This window comes from Durio zibethinus, chromosome 4, assembly GCF_047325235.1.
Source record: "Durio zibethinus cultivar Kanyao isolate XHJ-2024 chromosome 4, ASM4732523v1, whole genome shotgun sequence".
Lineage (NCBI taxonomy): Eukaryota > Viridiplantae > Streptophyta > Magnoliopsida > Malvales > Malvaceae > Durio > Durio zibethinus.
This window is the reverse complement of record NC_143165.1, coordinates 1,471,129-1,490,287: the sequence shown is the minus strand read 5'-3', so window position 1 is coordinate 1,490,287 and position 19,159 is coordinate 1,471,129. Positions and strand designations below refer to the sequence as shown.

The 19,159-nt window shown below is 28.8% G+C and overlaps 1 protein-coding gene and 1 pseudogene across 2 annotated transcripts; both read right to left on the bottom strand.

The window, feature by feature from the left end:
• Nucleotides 1-693: 693 nt before the first annotated feature.
• On the bottom strand, nucleotides 694-2,247 carry LOC111288557 (flavonol 7-O-rhamnosyltransferase-like). The gene has a single exon (XM_022879489.2). It carries the CDS (start codon nucleotides 2,183-2,185, stop codon nucleotides 767-769), a length of 1,419 nt encoding a protein of 472 aa, XP_022735224.1. The 5' UTR covers nucleotides 2,186-2,247; the 3' UTR covers nucleotides 694-766.
• Nucleotides 2,248-9,426: 7,179 nt separating this feature from the next.
• On the bottom strand, nucleotides 9,427-11,000 carry LOC111288038 (flavonol 7-O-rhamnosyltransferase pseudogene; annotated as a pseudogene). Its single transcript, XR_016341341.1, has one exon. The product of XR_016341341.1 is annotated as a flavonol 7-O-rhamnosyltransferase pseudogene (transcript).
• Nucleotides 11,001-19,159: the final 8,159 nt, after the last annotated feature.

The following is a 19,159-nucleotide window of genomic DNA, read 5'->3' as shown; positions in this document are numbered from 1 at the left end:
CATAAGAGAGTTTGCTTGACTTGTTAAGAAGAAAAGAATTGTCAAAAGGGCATCGGGGTTAGGTTTTCAAAACATGCTATGGCACTTAAATTGGTAATCACCAAATGAAGAAGTAGTGAAAGCAGAGAAGTTTGCTGTGAGCTAGAGTAAGTTGTTGAGTTGATTTCGTTCCCTTAATCTTCTATCTTGTACCTTTTATATATTTGAGATATATAATTATATAGTTCGAACCAAATATAATGAATACTTGTCTTCTTCACTCATGAATAAAACTTTATTAAAATAAGTGACATATATGTGATATTCTTTCGAGTTTATCTAGATCAGTTTCTCCCCATCAATTTTACGAATTTTGATTTATCTTAAACCTTTAGCTTAGGAGAGTATTAGGTCTAACATGAAAAGTGATAGTGAGGACTCTTGAGAAAAAAGAAAAAAAACTTAGCCGGTACCTTTTTAATCATATTTATATTAGGGAGCTGTGATAAAATCATCTAAGTTTTAGAAAAAAATTATGTAATTATATTGATCATATTCTTTTCATATTTTGTATGCAAATCTAAAACTCCCATGAGTCCATGGTGTAATTGCTGGGAAACACCCTTGCCACATTCCCAAACCAACACAAAATTAAGGACATCTTTGAATTAAGTCAATCAATAACAATTGTCAATGATTCGTTGATAGAGTGTTTAATTTTAATATTAATAATAGATTCAATCTTCGACAATTCCAATCATAAAAAAAAAAAAAAAAATTCCAAATGTTACATGGATGATCTTTTTCTTTTTATCTTAATTTTATTGCTCGACAATTCTTCTACGAGTTTATCAAGAGCCTGGTAGGAAGTTCCACCTTTTCTGATGGCATTCAATGCATTTTTCTTCAATTCCATGGCTCGAATTCGTTCTGGCTGTGTCATGCTTGTGGAATCAACAAAGATCCGAGCTAGTTTGGTCGCATCAGGGATACTCTTTAAGCCCTTGCAAACTCGGATAGCCACCCCAAATTCATCTGCCAACAGCTTGGTGATGTGGAAGTGGTCAGCTTGCATAGGCCAAGCAAGCAACAATATTCCAGCAAGGATCGCTTCGAGTGCTGAGTTCCACCCGCAATGAGTCAAGTAAGAACCGACGGCCCGATGCCTGAGAATCGCCACTTGCGGCGCCCACCCTTTGATCACAAGGCCTTTTCCTGCCACTCGGTCTTCGAATCCGTTGGGAATTATAGATTGATCATCACCGCCAACTTCAACATTTTTCATTGGATCCTTGACAGCCCATATGAAACGAACCCCACTCTCTTCCAGGGCGGAGGCTATTGCCTTCATTTGTTGTTTGGTCAACGTAATCTGACTCCCAAATCCCACGTAGACCACCGATTTGTTCTGTTTGCAAGAATCTAGCCATGCCATTACTTGATCTTGTGGTATTGAACTCGGTCCTCCTCTCTCATTTAGGCCATTGTCCCCAGCTTTTACAGGGAGCAAAGGCCCTACGGCCCAAACCCGATCATTTCGGGTAAACTTCTCCTTGATCATATCCAATTTTACACCTTCCAACTCTTTAAACGAGTTAAAAACAAGCCCCCGGCTTTGTATACTTGCCGTAAATGCTTCTCTGTAAAAGGATCCACTATTGTTTAGGTTGTCAAACCAGAAAGATACTGCAGCTACATTGAACGGAATAAAACTGATATTTGGTATATTGAGATGGGAAGCTAGCTTAGTAGTCCAAGAACTGAGCAATATATCGGAGAGAATAGCAACAGGAGGAGATGTGTGGGTTTGAAACCATTGAAACAAAGGGTCATAGAGTTTGCCCAAGGCGTTTGCTATGTCAGGAACAAAGGATATGGGCAGGTCTTGCATCTGCTCAACTCCAGGAGGGAGAGGAGAGTGAGGAGGAAAAGGGAAGACTAGAGTTTTAACATTGGGAGAGTGCAAAGAGAGAAGAGGATTTAGATAGCAAAGGTTTTTGGGTGTGACCAAGATTGTCACTGTTAAGCCACGAAGAAGAAGCTGATGGGTTAGGTCCACGAGAGGAAGAATGTGGCCGCATGCTGGGAATGCGATGACCCAGATGTGTGCACCGGCTTCTTTGCCGAAACATTGTAGCTCACTCTCCATCTTTGCTAATTCTATGTGTGTTGGATTCAAGCCTTTTAAAGCCGAAGTACAAATCATAATAGAGAAGACGAATCAGGATGAAACTAAGGAGGCCGATGAAAGTGGGTTATTATTTTTAGACAACATGTCTCAAGTGCAAATTTTTTATGTTTCGTTGGTTGTTAAGCATTTATTTTATGTTTCCACTTGCTAATATTTTAACAATATCATGACGAATCAGGGTTAATTTTTTAATATCACAATTAATCCTAGGTTTCTTTCATCATCTCTAAATATTAACAACTTTTATTTTAGTAATTATTAATGAATGGTGGATTTAAAAAATGTTAAAACTTTTCAACTAGATCTGGTTTTATGAGATTTTTATGAGAAGCACATGCCCTCTTGCTGGGTATAGGGTCATTGTAGCTTGGGATTTTTTTCTTCTTTTTTTCACTTACTTTCTTCCTGCTCTTGTTCTCTTGATTTGATCAATTTTTTTTTGAAAGATTAAAATATTTATTAAAAACCAATAAAAATATTACAAAACAAAACAAGAAATGACATAAAAAATAACATACAAGACTCATGTGATTGAAATTTCGATTTGTGTGAATAAATGAAACCTCCCCTAGATGGAGCTTAAAAGATTCAAAATATAGTTGATAATGCTAGAATATTACCAATGCCTTGATTCTGAGTTAATCAGCCTAGAAATATGACAAGCTTTCAAATTTCAACAATAAATTTATGTTAAGTCATGTCAATCTAAAAGACAAATAGAGAAATAAATTCACAAATAGCCAATAGCTCACCAAATTTAGAGTCAGCAATACCAATATTCTTGGACAAGATGAGAACATATGTGTTGTTATTAGGTTCAAGTCTCCTGAGGTATATTTATTTATTGATTTATTCTTTTTATACGTTGTAAAAGCTATTTGATAATAATTATCAGTTTTAATAAATGACATAATTTCATAAAAAAAATTTGGTGTAACTAATCTCCATATATTCAATATTACAAGTTGATTGTGAATATGCTCCCTATATATATTCCAAATAAAATTTGTAAACACGTAAAGTCAACTTCAATTGATCTGTTTAAGTGTGATAGTTTTTTTTGTTTTTTTTGCTAAGTTAATGAAACTTCTATTAATAATTTAAAAAATCGTACAACAGTCACTTCAAAAAATAGTTTTTTAGAAGAGAAAAAAATTATTATTAAAAATATAAAATTTAATCACTAAATATAAAATTTATATGACCAATTTTAGAATTGTTATTTATCGCTATAAATAATTCTGTCACTATTGTATTAGTGACGGTATTTATTAAGTCATCACAATAATATTTTTTTGACAAAATTTTGATACTAAAAGTATTAAAATATGTGATTAAAATAAATTATCACAATTAGGGGTATAAATGATATATTAGTACTTGTAAATTATTTGAGTTTGATTCGAATGAGATTCAAATTCGGTTTAATTATTATCAAGTCAAGTTCAAGTTTGAATAACTAGACTTATCAATTAAGTCGAATTCAAATATTTTTATATGCGGTTTAAATAATTCGTGAGTCTAATTGGGTTTTTATATTTTAATATATTTTAATAATTTTAATTGATAAAATATCTCGAATCAAATTCGAGCTCGAGTACAAATAATTAAGTTTTTGTCGAATATAAAAATTAAACTTATTTTTACATGTTAATTGAGTCTAATCAAGCGAATTCGAATAATTTGATTTTTATCTCGAGTTAATCTCAAACTATAAAAATAAAATTTGATTGAATTTGAATCGAATTTCGAACCTCAAATTTAAAATCGAGTTTAATACTGTATCGGTTCGAACTCGATCAATTACACCACTAATCATAATAGCTTATTTTATCGGCAAGATGGCTTCTTTCCGGTTTCCAATATTCCATAAGAAGAAAATTCAGCCTTAACTACTAATTACTAAATCCATAGTTTCTTAATTTCTTTTAGTAAAATCCATATAGGGAGGATCAATCTTATGCTTAGTGAATCCAAGAATTTCTTATTAGAAAATTTAATGAAAACTTATTCAATATGTATTTCGTAAAATGGAAATTAAAAATCTAGATATTTAGTGAGGGCCATGAACAAACTTACTTGCACTCGTACACACTCATTGTTGAAGTATTTTTGGGTTGGTAAAATAAAATTTATAAGTAGTTTATGGAAGAGAGCTCGCTTGACCTATTAAAGACGGAAATAATGATTAAAACAACATCAAAATTAAGATTTTGAATCGTGGTCTGCTCAAGTCAATAATCACATAAGAAAAAAAAAAATTAATAAAAGCAAAGAGGATTATTATGAATTAGAAGATCTGATAATTTAAAATATGATACGATGATTCGATACGAAAACGATACAAATAAAAAATACAAATATAACATCGACTTAAAACTTTAAAAAAATCATAAATATGTTTAATAAAACCAAAATATTGTATTTTATATTTTGATATTAATATAAATTATGACACATAATTTTTATGTAAAACACGATATGATGATACAAATTGTCAGATCAAAAGCTAGAGTAAATTGATGGGAGGACTCTTACCCCTTAGTCTTTTATCTTGTACCTCTTATATCTGTTAACATAATTGCATGCCTCAAATTAGGTTTAACACATGCCTGTCTGTTTCACTCCATAGAAGATCTGACTAGGACAACTGAATTACCAGTGGTGTTACTTAGAGTTTATCTAAATCACTCGCTTCTTATAGGTCTCACGAATTTAATCTTATCTTGGACCTATAACTTAAGAAAATATTAGACCTACAATGTATATAAGATAAATACAAAATAAACAAACATAAACGCATGAATGATTGACTACAAAAAGCATTGGTCATCCATCATTGTCAAAGTAGGTGTTGAGTTACTAATTTCTTCTGTTTTTGATTTTTGGCCATAAAGGAATTCGTTTCATTAATCGTCAGAGACATAACACAGACAAATCCATCTTTACAGGTTCGAGTTTTTAAGAACAAATAAAGATCCTGGATAAACTCAAGGTAAAAAAAAATAAAAAATTTAAAAAATTTTATCACATAAATTAAATATTTAAAATTTAAAAAATTTTAATAAATTTTGATATATTTATTAAATAAATATTTTTAATAAAAATATTAATAAAATTTTTATTGTTAAATAAGTATTGATTAAAATTGAATTATAAATAATATTTTAAATAATTTTTTATATTATTAATTTTTTATTAAATTCTATCAACTTATCGAATTAAATTTTTAAAAAATTATTTACTTATTTCTAATAAACTATTTTATGAATTTTACTTCATTTAAATTTTGTCCGCCCAAAATTATCCTAAACAAAATCTCCAAACCAGCTAGGTGGGCCTGACAGCCCATCGCTATTGGAATGAACACAAGAGACGATTGGGAAAATTTAACCAATTGCAAAATCACTTTTTTTCAAAGGTAAATAATTTTATTAACCAAGAGGTTAAAAAATTAGCAGAAGCTAACAAAGCAACGAACGTAATTCAAAGCAAATTGGGAGACAAAATAACAAAAGGCCAAGTCAAAAGCCCCAACTCCTGAAAAACTTACAACACCGCTCTCTAAGGAACTTAACCATCGAAAAAAATCTAGAACCAGTCAAAACAATTGCAAAAGGACAACCAAAACACCTGCATGTACCCACATTTTGCACAGCTTGAACATTGAAAGTCATATCGTTTACCAAAAATCTTACCCGACTCTCACTTTCAATCAGTAGATGATTTACCCTTACAACCTCACTGCTATAACTCTGGAATCCAAACTCCATAAAAAGAGAGCATGAAACAAACCTCTACTCATAAAATTTGAAATCACCAACACCAGCTAAGGAAATGCCAATCGCCTTAAAACTGATAATTCCACAAAATCTAACTAGAATTTTCATTTCTGTTTCTTTCAAGAACACCCTTGCTGTCAAGGAGAATGCCTTAAGCTCGAGCCGCCAACTCTTTCAGTCTCTCGACAATAACATCAGCCTCACAATTGGCATGAAAACCCAACATTTTCCCAAGGTTCAATGTGGCTTGAGCTTCCTCCATTAGAACCCTGTTTGAAAATCTCCATCAAACAACGATTCGTTTGCAAATCGACCTCCTTGGTTCATCTGCACCTGCTTCGAGTCAATATTCTTGAGCGGTTTCAATTTTTTCATCTTCCCTTTCCCAGCACACTTGTTTTCTTTTTGGGAAAGCTTTTTCAATAAAGCTTCCTCAATGTCCTTCAAAAAGATCTTTTTGAGTTCCCCAAAAAATTCTGCTCACTCAACGGCTTTCCCCTACCCTCTACTTCCAGGTTCTCTTCACTTGATATTGAGTCTACCTTTTCGGCTGAGTTAATAATATTAGTCTCGCCCCCGTTATCTTTTCCGATCTCCCTGCAGACATCTTCAGAGTGTGCCACTACTACCACTTCCTCAACAATTTCATCCATTGAAAGCTCATGCTTGGCTAATCCACTTCCTGGACCAACTTTACCACTCCCCAATTCAAACCTTTGTGCTTGTGAGCTAGAGACATTCCCCAAAAAATGTCATTTGTTTCAGGAATTGAAGATTCAGACACCTCGGGTGATCCAATCGAATAAGACGAAGAACAGTCACAAGAAGACGACTTCTTTTCCTTTTGCAACTTCAAGTTCGATGACATATTGGGAAAACCATAAACTGGCTCCTTCGTAATAGAAAAATTAAAACACTCACCATTGGCTTTAAAGAAAATAAAAGCAGGAATGACCGAGTCTACTTTAACAGAAACTAAAATTCTTGCAATATCAAATCTGAGCATTTTGTGAGTATTATCATCGAAAGTGATAGATGATCCCCATAAATTTCCAACTGCCTTGAAGAATTCTTCAGGCCCTAGATGAAGGGGAACTCTTTCAAGCCGAAGCAGTACAAAACGATCTCGTCTAACATCATATCTTGTCATCATGCACCTCCCATGGACTGACTTTCTCAAACCAAGCCTTCAGCCAATCTTTTAAACAAGCCTTCTTTTCCACCGTTTCACTAAAAGTTAACAAAACACAATTGCCACCCATAGGACGAACACGACAATAAAACCTTCTTTAAAAAAAGTACTTTGCAAGGACAAATGATGTATTTATTTATACCAAAATCCTATTGCACGTCTATGAAGCCAATCAAAATACACGTGGTCTATCTCTATATCAAAATTGATTGAGGGATGTTGATGATGGACACATGGATCTACATCTTGCTTGAAGTTCTGTGCCTGTAGGGAGCCATCTAACACATCTTTAAAAGACCAGTTGTCCTTGTTCTTTTGAACCATCAGAGGCTTAGAAGATTTGTCATAGTATTCTGATTCTTGAAAAAACGTCCCTGACCCCAACCAAAGGATGCTTTTTTGACAATGATACAGTATCCATCGATTTTCCTACCATTTCGCTGACTAATTGCCTGGAGAAATTCCCATTCCTCTTTAAATCTTACGAGATTTACCTTCTCCAAGTTCATTTGCTTTGGAAGTCGCAGAACTCTTAGCTAGTGCCTCTGTCATCAAGCTTGAATTAGTTCACTTTTGATGGCTTTGAAAGACAGCACATCTCTTTGATGGCTTTGAACCCACATAATAAAAGGATCATGGATTATACTCAAGGCAGTGATGGGCAGTGATGAAGTAAGAAGCCTTTTTCATATGACTGGCCATATCAGCTTTCGAGCCCACATGCTAATGCCAACATGGCATTTTTTTTTTTCTAAGCCAAAATAAGAATTTATATTAAAAAGTAACCAAAAGGCTACAAATATGCAACAGAAGTTTAAAAAAAAAAACGAAAGAATTCTAAGAACCTAAAATGATATTATTGCGACAAATTGGCGTGTTTAAAATTTAATTTTAATCAAATTAATTTAATTTTATTAATCGGTTTGTTATTAAATTAATTTTAGTCAATTATAAAAATAATTTTAAAAAAATTAATTTTCTATTATTTCGATTCAAAAATCAGATTAATTGAATTAATTAAAATTTTAATTGGAAATATAATAAAATATATATATAAAATTGTCCACTTTAATATAAATTATTAAAATTTTTAACTTAATACTTTGATATTTGAATATTTTTGTTAGATGATTTTATTTAATTTATTTTAGATATAAAAAATTAAGAATTTAAAACATAAGTTAATCTAATGAATTTTATTATTTAGTTAATAAAAAAAATTAATGGAACTCATCGAATTAAATTCAATAAGTTAATTTTCAAAATTAAAATATTCGATTCTATTAATAAAAATAAAATAATATAATTCAATTAATTTGATTTTAAATAATTCACTTCAAAATTAACTTGAATGAAAACTCTTATCGACATCAAACAAAAAACCTAAAGGCAACGATAGCAACAATAATCCCAACACACAAAGACCTGAACATCAGCAATCGATAAAACAAACTTGAAAACCTAAATTACCAAGAAACTTGAAAAGTCTTTACTCTTTCTTGAAAACTCATTCACGAGTCCTTCAACAAAGCAACAGTCAACAACTCCTCCCATCAATTGCGAAGATACCAAAAATATCAAAACCCATCAAGATACTTTACGATCAAAATGTAACCAAGAAAAGATCAATCAAAAAGATTCTGAATTACTATATATCCTCTTCGGCTTGTTTTCCTTTTTCCATTTCCATAAGTTATTATTATTATTTTTTAAAATTTTGATACCTTCTTCTTGATAGGAAAGACCAAACTTTTCTCCAATTCCCAAGTCTTATCATGCAGAAAATTCATATTATGGATGTCTTCATCATACATGCAATTGATCATAAATCAACCATTTTTTTTTTTATGAAGATTAAAATGGAACACATGGTGCTTATTGTAAGAGTTTGCACTCTAATGGTCAACTTTTTAAAGAAAAAAAAATTATCTTGTACTTTTCATGTACAAAAACAATGCATGTAACTATGCACCTGTTACTGTTACAAACATGCTTGAATTGAAAGAATATTGAAATTTTGTATTCTTAAATGGTACAAGTGAAAGATAAAGTCTAAAATTTTGATTTTGGGGAAAAAGCAAGTCCCAAAAGTTGGTTTTAAATTCTTTTTATAAATGCATTTTATTCATTCAAAGAAGCAGATATTACAAACTTTTTTTTTTAATTCGTAATTTATCCTAATAATTATTTGGTTGAAAGACATATTATCTGCAAATCTCCTTCAAATCCTGAATGTCCAAGCATCGATTCCAATAACATGTCAAAGATCAGTAGGCTAAACATTACAAACTTAAACATTGCGAACTTATTATTTCAAACATTTTAAAACTAAGACATTACACACTTAATATATATCAGGAGCAAAACACTTAACTAATAAGTCCCGAAAGAAACTATACTTCCTAGGGATTTAGTTTTTTTTTTTTTTTTTTTTTTTGCTTTTAGATTTATTTTGTTGTACTAAGTACTTAAGCAAGATAATTCTTCTGCCAGTACATCAAGAGATTTATAGGAACTCCCACCTTCTTTGATGGCATCCACGGCAGATCGCTGCAACTTCATGGCTTGAATTCTCTCTGGCCGTGCTGTTTTCACCGAATCAGCCAGGATTTGAGCCAGTTTGGTTGCATCAGGGACAGTCTCTAAGCCCTCACAAACTTTGATTGCAGCTCCCAATTCATCGACAAGTAGCTTGGTGTTGTTAAAGTGGTCCGCTTGCATTGGCCAAGCAAGCAACAGTACTCCACCAAGGATCCCTTCCAGGGTTGAGTTCCATCCGCAATGAGTCAAGTAAGAACCAACCGCACGATGTCCCAGGATCGCAACTTGAGGTGCCCAACCTTTGATTACCAGCCCCCTCCCAGCCACACGATCTTCAAACCCTTTGGGAATAACCAGGCTTTGGTCGTCCCTGTTCGATGGAATCTTCACAGTCCAAATGAAACGGACTCCACTCGTCTCCAATGCGCAGGCCACTGCCTCCATTTGCTCATTGCTCAAGTTGATTTGAGTTCCGAATCCCACATAAACAACAGACTTATCAACATCACAAGAGTCAAGCCATGCTATTACTTGATCATGGGGAATGGAACTTGGTATCTGATCTTTCTCACTATGAACCGTGTTCGGAGCTTTATTGATCCGTGGCAAAGGCCCCACGGCCCAAAGCCTATCGTGTTTGATGAAATCTTCCTTGATGAAATTCATTTTTTCACCATCCAATTCTCTAAACGTGTTGAAGATGATACCCCAGCTCTGCATACACCCAATAAAAATCTCTCCAGGCAAGCTAGCAGCCGGATCTTTACCATTTATAAACCATGACGACACTGTATTTGCGTTGAGAGCACTCAACCCAATGTTGGGAATGTTGAGATGAGACGCTAGCTTATTGACCCAACAACAAAAGAACAAATCAGTGATTATAGCCACTGGAGGCGACGGGTGACTCCGAAACCACTCAACCAAAGGGTTATGGAGTTTACTAAAAGCAGTCACAATGTGAGGAAGGAAGTGTAAGGGGACATTTTCCATGTTCTCAACTCCAACAGGGATGGGGGAGTGAGTTGGGAAAGGAAGGACTAGCGGTTGAATGTTGGAAGAGTGTAAAGAAAGAATAGGGTTAACACAATGAAGCATTTTAGGTGTGACTACGACAGTGGCCGTCAGGCCACGGAGGAGGAGCTGGTTGGTTAGGTCCAAATGGGGAAGAAGATGACCGCCAGCTGGGAATGGGATGATCAAGATATGGGCTGCGCCTTTGCCATGGCCTCTCTCCATCTCAGGCGCTTTGATATGCCTCCGGCTTGGATGGAGATTTACATGGAGATTTATATGCTCAGAGGAGCGGACCACTTGAAAGGGAAAATGTTAAATGACCTTTTTAAGATAAAATTCGTGAAATTTTTTTATAAGAAATGATTAAATAAAAATTAAAATAAAAAATTTAAAAAATAGATTAAAATATTTTATTATATAAATTAAGTGTACAAAATTTGAAAAAAATTCTAATGAATTTTGATATATATTTTAGATAGATATTTTTAATAACAATATTGATAAAATGTTTATCATTAAATAAGTATCAATCAAATTTAAATTCAAAACAATATTTTTTTTATAATTTTTTATACATTATTGATTTTTTTATTGAACTCTACCAATTTATTGGTTTGAATTTTTTATTAAAATTTTTATTAAATCATTTTTAATAAGGAATTTCACGTAAAAAATTTTATGTAAGTTTTATCCTCACTTCAAGTGGTTCCAAAAATTTTAAAAATTCCTCCCAAAAAAATATATTTATTTATTTAGACTTGTGAAAGTGAATTAATAAAAAAATCACTAAATTCAATGGTTTTCAAATTAAGGAGGCAAAAACATGTCTTTGCAGTTGAAATTAACATCACAACTTTTATCTTCCTTCTCTATATATGTTGACTTAATTTAATCCCAACATATATGCTTCCAAAAAAATTGGAGATAATGTAAACAAAAAATGTTTGAGGCACGTGATTCAATTTATAATTATTTTTTTTTTAGAAAGGAGGTTACACTTTGTGAATAAAAAAAAAGTATTGCTTATATTGAGATTTAAACTCTAAATTTAGATATTATCTTTTATAAATACATAAATTAATTAAATTAAATTATTAATCCGATTCAAGTCAATTTGATAATCTCTCTTTGTATGGTTTAATATGAGAATCTTACTTAGGTCACGGCCACTTCTCATAAAAATAAAATAAAATCAAGTCTTAAGACACTTGAATGGCATAGAAGATCTCAAAAGTAAATTATTTTAAGTTAATTATTTGATAGGAAAAATTGTCCAATTAATCTATTAAAATTTTTGTAGTGTTTTATTTTCACCTACTGATCATTATTTCAAAATTACATCTGACAATATTCATTCAATTGGTTCGATTAATTTTGAATTAAATTATTTAAAATCAAATTAATTATATTATATTATTTTTTTTGCTAAGCCATATTAAAGCAATCACAGGATTACAAAGCTAACATAGACTAATAAAGATAAAATCCAAAGTATCAATACAAACCCATTTGATTATGAAAAATCACTTAAATATAAATCAAAGATCGAATTATATTATTTTATTTTGGTTAATCAAATCAAATTTATTAATTTTACAAATTAATTGACTCAATGAAATTCGGTCAATTTATTTAATTTTTTAGTTAAATGAATAATAAAATATATTTATATTAAATTATATTTTAAACTTTTAATTTTTCATATTTGAAATAAACTAAATAAAATTATCTAACAAAATATTCAAATATCAAAGTATTAAATTAAAAACTTTAACAACTTATAAAAAAATGGTTAATTTCATGTATTTTTAGTTTTATGTTTGTATTTTGTTATATTTCGATTAAAATTTTGACTAATACGATTTTCAAACCAAATTAATCCAAAAATCTGAAAATTAAAATTTTTGTAAAATCATTTTTGATAACCAATTTGACGGTTGACCGATAAATAAGATTAAATCAATTTGATCGATTAATTTAAATAAATTAAATTTTGAACACCCCTAATTACATTTACAAAATAATTATATACAACTGAATAGCATCTTTTTTTTTTTTTTTTCTAGTTAATTCAATTATTAAAGATAAACGCAAAACCAACTCCCAACAAGGCAGTCTCTAAGAAGTCACCCACACAATAGTAGGCATACTCAAAAGCACCTTAAAGCTGAAAATAAATCACCAAAAAAAAATCAAAACTCAAACTCGAGTATAGGAAACGTCATAATCACCACCATTATTTGGAGCTTCAAGGAAAATTAAATGGGATCAGCTACCACCTAGGTGGGTGCATTTCCTTGTAAATGCAATAAATTTTTGCCAATGTAAACGCATAGATTTTCACGAAGGAAAATTATTTACGAAAAGAAAGACAGGCGAACATAAAGCTACCAGTCAGCTGAGTATATTCCCTTGCAAAAGTATTGAATTTATATAAAATTATTTATGAGTGTAGGAATATTAGTAAATTTAGAATTATTTATTCAAATACTAATATAAATTCTCAAAGTCAATTTATAGATATTTTTTAAAGACCTCCCAAAATCTTTTTTTATTTACTTTTTAAACAAAGTTTGTGATTTTTTAGTCTATGAAACAAGTAATAGAAGTTTAGGAAAAATAATTTTTTAATTACAATTAATACTTATTATTTTCACAAATAAATATGTCCACTTATATAACAAATATGTCAATCCCATTAGAAATAGATATCTAATTACGCTTATGTGAAATTCCATTAAAAATGGAATTCAAACTTAACTCATATTAAAAGTTAAATAATGTTTATATGAATGTATTAATGGATTTGAGTTCTTGATCAAAACCATATTCCAATAATGGGAATTTGATAAAAAAATGAAGATGGGTATGTTTAAGCAGGGCATAAATATTTATGCATTTAATATTTTGTAAGTATTAAAATTAAATTAAATTAAATTATATTAAACATTAATTTTAAAAATATTATTTAAATTAAATTTCAAACTCATTTATAAATTCCATAGATTTTCAGAAAAGTGAAACTTTATAAGAAAAGACAAAGGGGGTATATTTCCTTGCAAAAAGAACTGAATTTATCCCTAAAAAATAATGGGAAATTGACAAAAAAAAAATTAAGATGGGCATAAATATTACTTAAAGAATGACAAGGAAAGCTTGATGAGAAAAGAAATCTGCTAGCAATTTGATGGGTGCATTTTCCTGTCAGTCAAAGCACTGAATTTTAGTTGTGTAATGCCTAGAGGGCTCAACGAAGTCAAGAAAACTTGGAAAGAAAAGCAGATGGACGTACGAAAGCTTTATAGTGGATATATTTTTTCTTCCAAAAATATTGAATTTATGTATAAGAATAAGGGTCTATTTCTTACTCTTCACTAATACATTACAAAAACATAATGAAATATTTTTATTAATTTAATATAATAAAAAAACTTTTATTAATTTTTTATTACTAATTTTTAAGTTTTAATTATTTATTATTATTACAATAATCAATCTCACATCTATTACTATTTTTAATTTTATTGAGATTAATTTCATTACTTATTTAAATAAAATCTAAGAATTTGATAAAATTACTAATAATCACATGATCTATTAATATAATATTAAACTCTTAATTTTAATAATAAAATTTAAAATTTAATATTGTAAATATATAAAAAAATATTGATAAGAAAGAAAGATTGGGCAGATGGAATGTGACAAGTTTGGTGGTATGTACATTTCCAAAAAAGCATTGAATTTATGTGTACGTAGGTAAGTTATCAATATTTTCAAAGACAAAAAAAAACTTGTTATTGTAAGATGAAAATTTTATATGTAATAATTAAACTTTATAATCATTATCTTAGTTTACAAAATTTAGACTAAAAACTACAAGTAAATTACGTTTCCTTAAAATATTGAATTCATTTCATTGAAAAACATTGAATTCGTGTTTATGTCCATTGTCCATTGTCCATTGAGTATACAGCATCAAATTTAATAATTTTATTTTGACCAAAAAAATTTTATGCGTTTAACCATATAAAGAGACTAATTTTTTACAGATTAACTTAAATGAGTAGAAATCAAGAGGAAAATTATGAAGTAAACTAGTTGTTGTCATTCACGTGAGAAAAAAATGTAGAAAATTTGATGGACACTGAATCAGAGGATATTAATATGGCATCTGAAAAACTGGGTACACAAAATATTGAATTTGAAATTTAAATAAATTCATTTATATATTAAAAATATTATATTTAATAAATTTGAAATTTAAATTTTGGTATTTATAATTTTTTTATTTTTTAAATGGTGCATGAAAAATAGTAACAAAAGGATATTACATATTTATTGATCATGAGTAATTGAGTATGCATTAGTTATTTCCTCCTTGCTTGCTTTATCTTTTTTTTTTTGTTATTCCCATGTAGCAAAAATGTTGTTTCTGTTAGTCTATTATAACAAATTTGTTTTTATGATAAGTATATATGAGAATTATGAGTTTTTTTTTTTTGTAAATATATAGTTTCTTAGTTAGTAAATTTTCTTTTGATATGGTAAAATGTCTACGCCAAAAAGCCGCCAATTCAATTAAATAATTAAGTCAGCTAAAATAAAATCAAATAATTAATCAATCATATAGAATATAACAAAAATTATTAATATTTTATAGGATACAAATATAAGTTTCCAAATCTATTGATATTATTTTGCTAGACTTTTTGGTTTTTTTGTTATGAACTACTTTTTATACTATTAAAGCTTCACCTACTCTACAAGAGGACAAATGCCACAAATTGGGAAAAAGATGCATGGTGGTCACGACAAGGCAATGGCCTGCACATTTCACGATAGCAATCAGTGAAATTTGATACTAAATTTTTTTTTTTTAGGATATAATTTTTTCATATATAATGCAAGTGCCCTTCTAGAAACATTTTCCTTTAGATATAATAGCTAAAAAAAATGTTATTTATAATATATAAATAACATTTTCCTCTAGATAAAGTCTTAAAATTTGATTTTGTGTATAGATTATATCCTAAAATTTGGTTTAAACCTTAATTAAATATATCTTGTTTAATTGAATAAATGACAAAGGTAATTTTTTATGATATCAAATTCTAGTTAGAATCATCTTTTTTTTTTAGTAATATAGTTAGGGTTATTTCCAAGTTTTGCTTGGGTCTAATTCTTTTATTGGATAATTTTGAGGATACACTCGTCCATATCAACATTATACATTCAAAATTTTGCTCTTAAAATACTCTTTACTTATACCAATTAAGGACTCGAAGTTTCAATATTCTTCTAAATATAATTAACATCTTTAACATTAGTCTATTACATGCATTCATTGAACGTTAAAAGTACAATTACGGAGATAATTTTTTTTTTAAAGAGGTGCCTAATTATTATGCAAACTCTTATAATAAGCAGCATGAGTTCCATTTTAATCATGGCCATCAAATTTCATGGCAATAACATATCGTTTATTCAAGAAAAATAAATTATAAATAAGGGAGATGAACCCAAAATAACAAGATTTTCTTATCAAATAAAAACTTTTAATAATTATTAAAATCAAATTCAAAAGCCTGAATTGAAAGAATATTAAAATTTTGGATCCTTAATTGGTATAAAGTCTTATATTTTGGTTTTGTGGAAAAATCAAGTCCCAAAAGTTGGTTCTAAATTCTTTTTATAAAATGCATTTTATTCATTCAAAGAAGCATTTTAGGTGTGACTACGACAGTCGCCGTCAGGCCACGGAGGAGGAGCTGGTTGGTTAGGTCCAAATGGGGAAGAAGATAGCCGCCAGCTGGGAATGGGATGATCAAGATGTGGGCGGCGCCTTTGCCATGGCCTCTCTCCATATCAGGCGCTTTGATATGCCTCCGGCTTGCATGGAGATTTACGTGGAGATTTATATGCTCAGAGGAGCGTACCACTTGAAAGGGAAAAAGTTAAATGAACTTTTTAAGGTAAAATTGGTGAAATTTTTTATGAGAAATGATTAAATAAAAATTAAAATTGAAAATTATAAAAATATATTAAAATATCTCATTCCATAAATCAAGTGTATAAAATTTGAAAAAAATTTTAATTAATTTTGATATAAATATTTTTAATAAAAATATTAATAAAATATTTATTGTTGAATAAATATCAATCAAATTTAAAATTTAAACAATATTTTTTTATAATTTTTTATATATTATTGATTTTCTTATTGAACTCTACCAATTTATTGGTTTGAATTTTTTATTAAAGTTTTTATTAAATCATTTTTAAGAAGAAACTTCACATAAAAAAATTTATGTAAATTTTATCCCCCCTTCAAGTGGTCCCAAAAATTTTAAAAATCCCTCCCCAAAAAATATATTTATCTATTTAGACTTGTAGAAGTCAATTAATAAAAAAAAATTCATTAAATTCAATGGTTTTCAAATTAGGGAGGCAAAAATGTGTCCTGGCAGTTGAAATTAACATCACAACTTTTATCTTCCTTCCTTATATATGTTGACTTAATTTAATCCCAACATATATGCTTCCACAAAAATTGGAGATAATGTAAAAAAAAAAAAAAAGTTTGAGGCACGTGATTCAAATTATTATTATTATTATTTTCAGAAAAAAGGTTGCAAACTGTGAATAAAAAAGGGTATTGTTTATATTGAGATTTAAACTCATAAATTTTGATATTATCTTTTATAAATACATAAATTAATTGAATTAAATTATTAATCCTATTCTATTCAATTTGGTAATCTCTCTTCGTATGGTTTAATATGAGAATCTTACTTAGGTCTCAGCCACTTCTCATAAAAAAAATTAAATAAAGTCTTAAGCCACTTGAATGGCATAGAAAATCTCAAAAGTAAATTATTTTAAGTTAATTATTTGATAGGAAAAATTGTCCAATTGATCTATTAAAATTTTTGTAGTGTTCTATTTTGACCTACTGATTATTCTTTCAAAATCACATATGATAATATTCTTTCAATAGATTCGATTAATTTTAAATTAAATTATTTAAAATCAAATTAATTGAATTATATTATTTTTTTTGCTAAGCCATAATAAAGTAATCACATGGTTACAAAGCTAACATAGACTAATAAAGATAAAATCCAAAGTATTAATACAATCCCATTTGAGTATGAAAAATCACTTAAATATAAATAAAAAATCGAATTATATTATCTTATTTTTGTTAATCAAGTCAAATTTATTAATTTTACAAATTAACTGATTGAATGAAAATCAGTCAATTTATTTAATTTTTTAGTTAAACGAATAATAAAATATATTTATCTTAAATTATATTTTAAAATTTTAATTTCTCATATTTGAAACAAACTAAACAAATTATCTAATAAAATATTCAAATATCAAAGTATTAAATTAAAAACTCTAATAACTTATAAAATGAAATGGTCAATTCAAGTATTTTTAGTTTATATTTGTATTTGTTATATTTTGATTAAAATTTTGATTAATAGAGTTTTCAAACAAAATTAATCCGAAAAGTAAAATTTTTGTAAAATCATTAACAATAACCGATTCGACAGTTGACCAATTAATTAAATTAAATAAATTTGGTCAATTAATTTAAATAAAATCGAATTTTGAACACCTCTAATTATATTTACAAAATAATTATATACAACTTAATAGCATATTTTTTTCCTAATTAATTCAAATATTAAAGATAAACGCAAAATCACCACCAAACCATAAAGAAATCTGAAGCTTAAAAGAAAATAAAATAGGACCAGCTACCACTTAGGTGGGTGCATTTCCTTGTAAATGCAATAAAATTTTGTCTATGTAAACGCATAGATTTTCACAAACGCAGGAGAACATAAAGCTACCCAGTCAGCTGGGTATAATCCCTTGCAAAAGTATTGAATTTATATAAAATTATTTATGAGTGTAAGAATATTAGTAAATTTAGGATTATCTACTCAAACATTAATATAAATTCTTAAAATCAATTAATCGATATTTGTTTTACGAACTCTCAAAAAAATTTTTTTAAAACTTTTTAAACAAATTTTGTGATTTTTTAGTCTATGAAACAAGTAATAGAAGTTTAGGAAATATAAATTTTTTTATAAAGTAATTACAATTAATACTTATTATTTTCACAAATATATATGTCCACTTATATAACAAATATGTCAATCCCATTAGAAATATACATCTAATTACGCTTATGTGAAATTCTATTAAAAATGAAATTCAAACTTAACTCATATGAGAAGGTAAATAATGTTTATATGAATGTGTTAATGGATTTGAGTTCTTGATCAAAACCATATTCCAACAGTGGGAATTTGATTAAAAAAAATGAAGATGGGTATGTTTAAGCAAGGCATAAATATTTATGCATTTAATATTTTTTAAGTATTAAAAATAAATTAAATTAAATTTTATTAAATATTAATTTTAAAAATAATT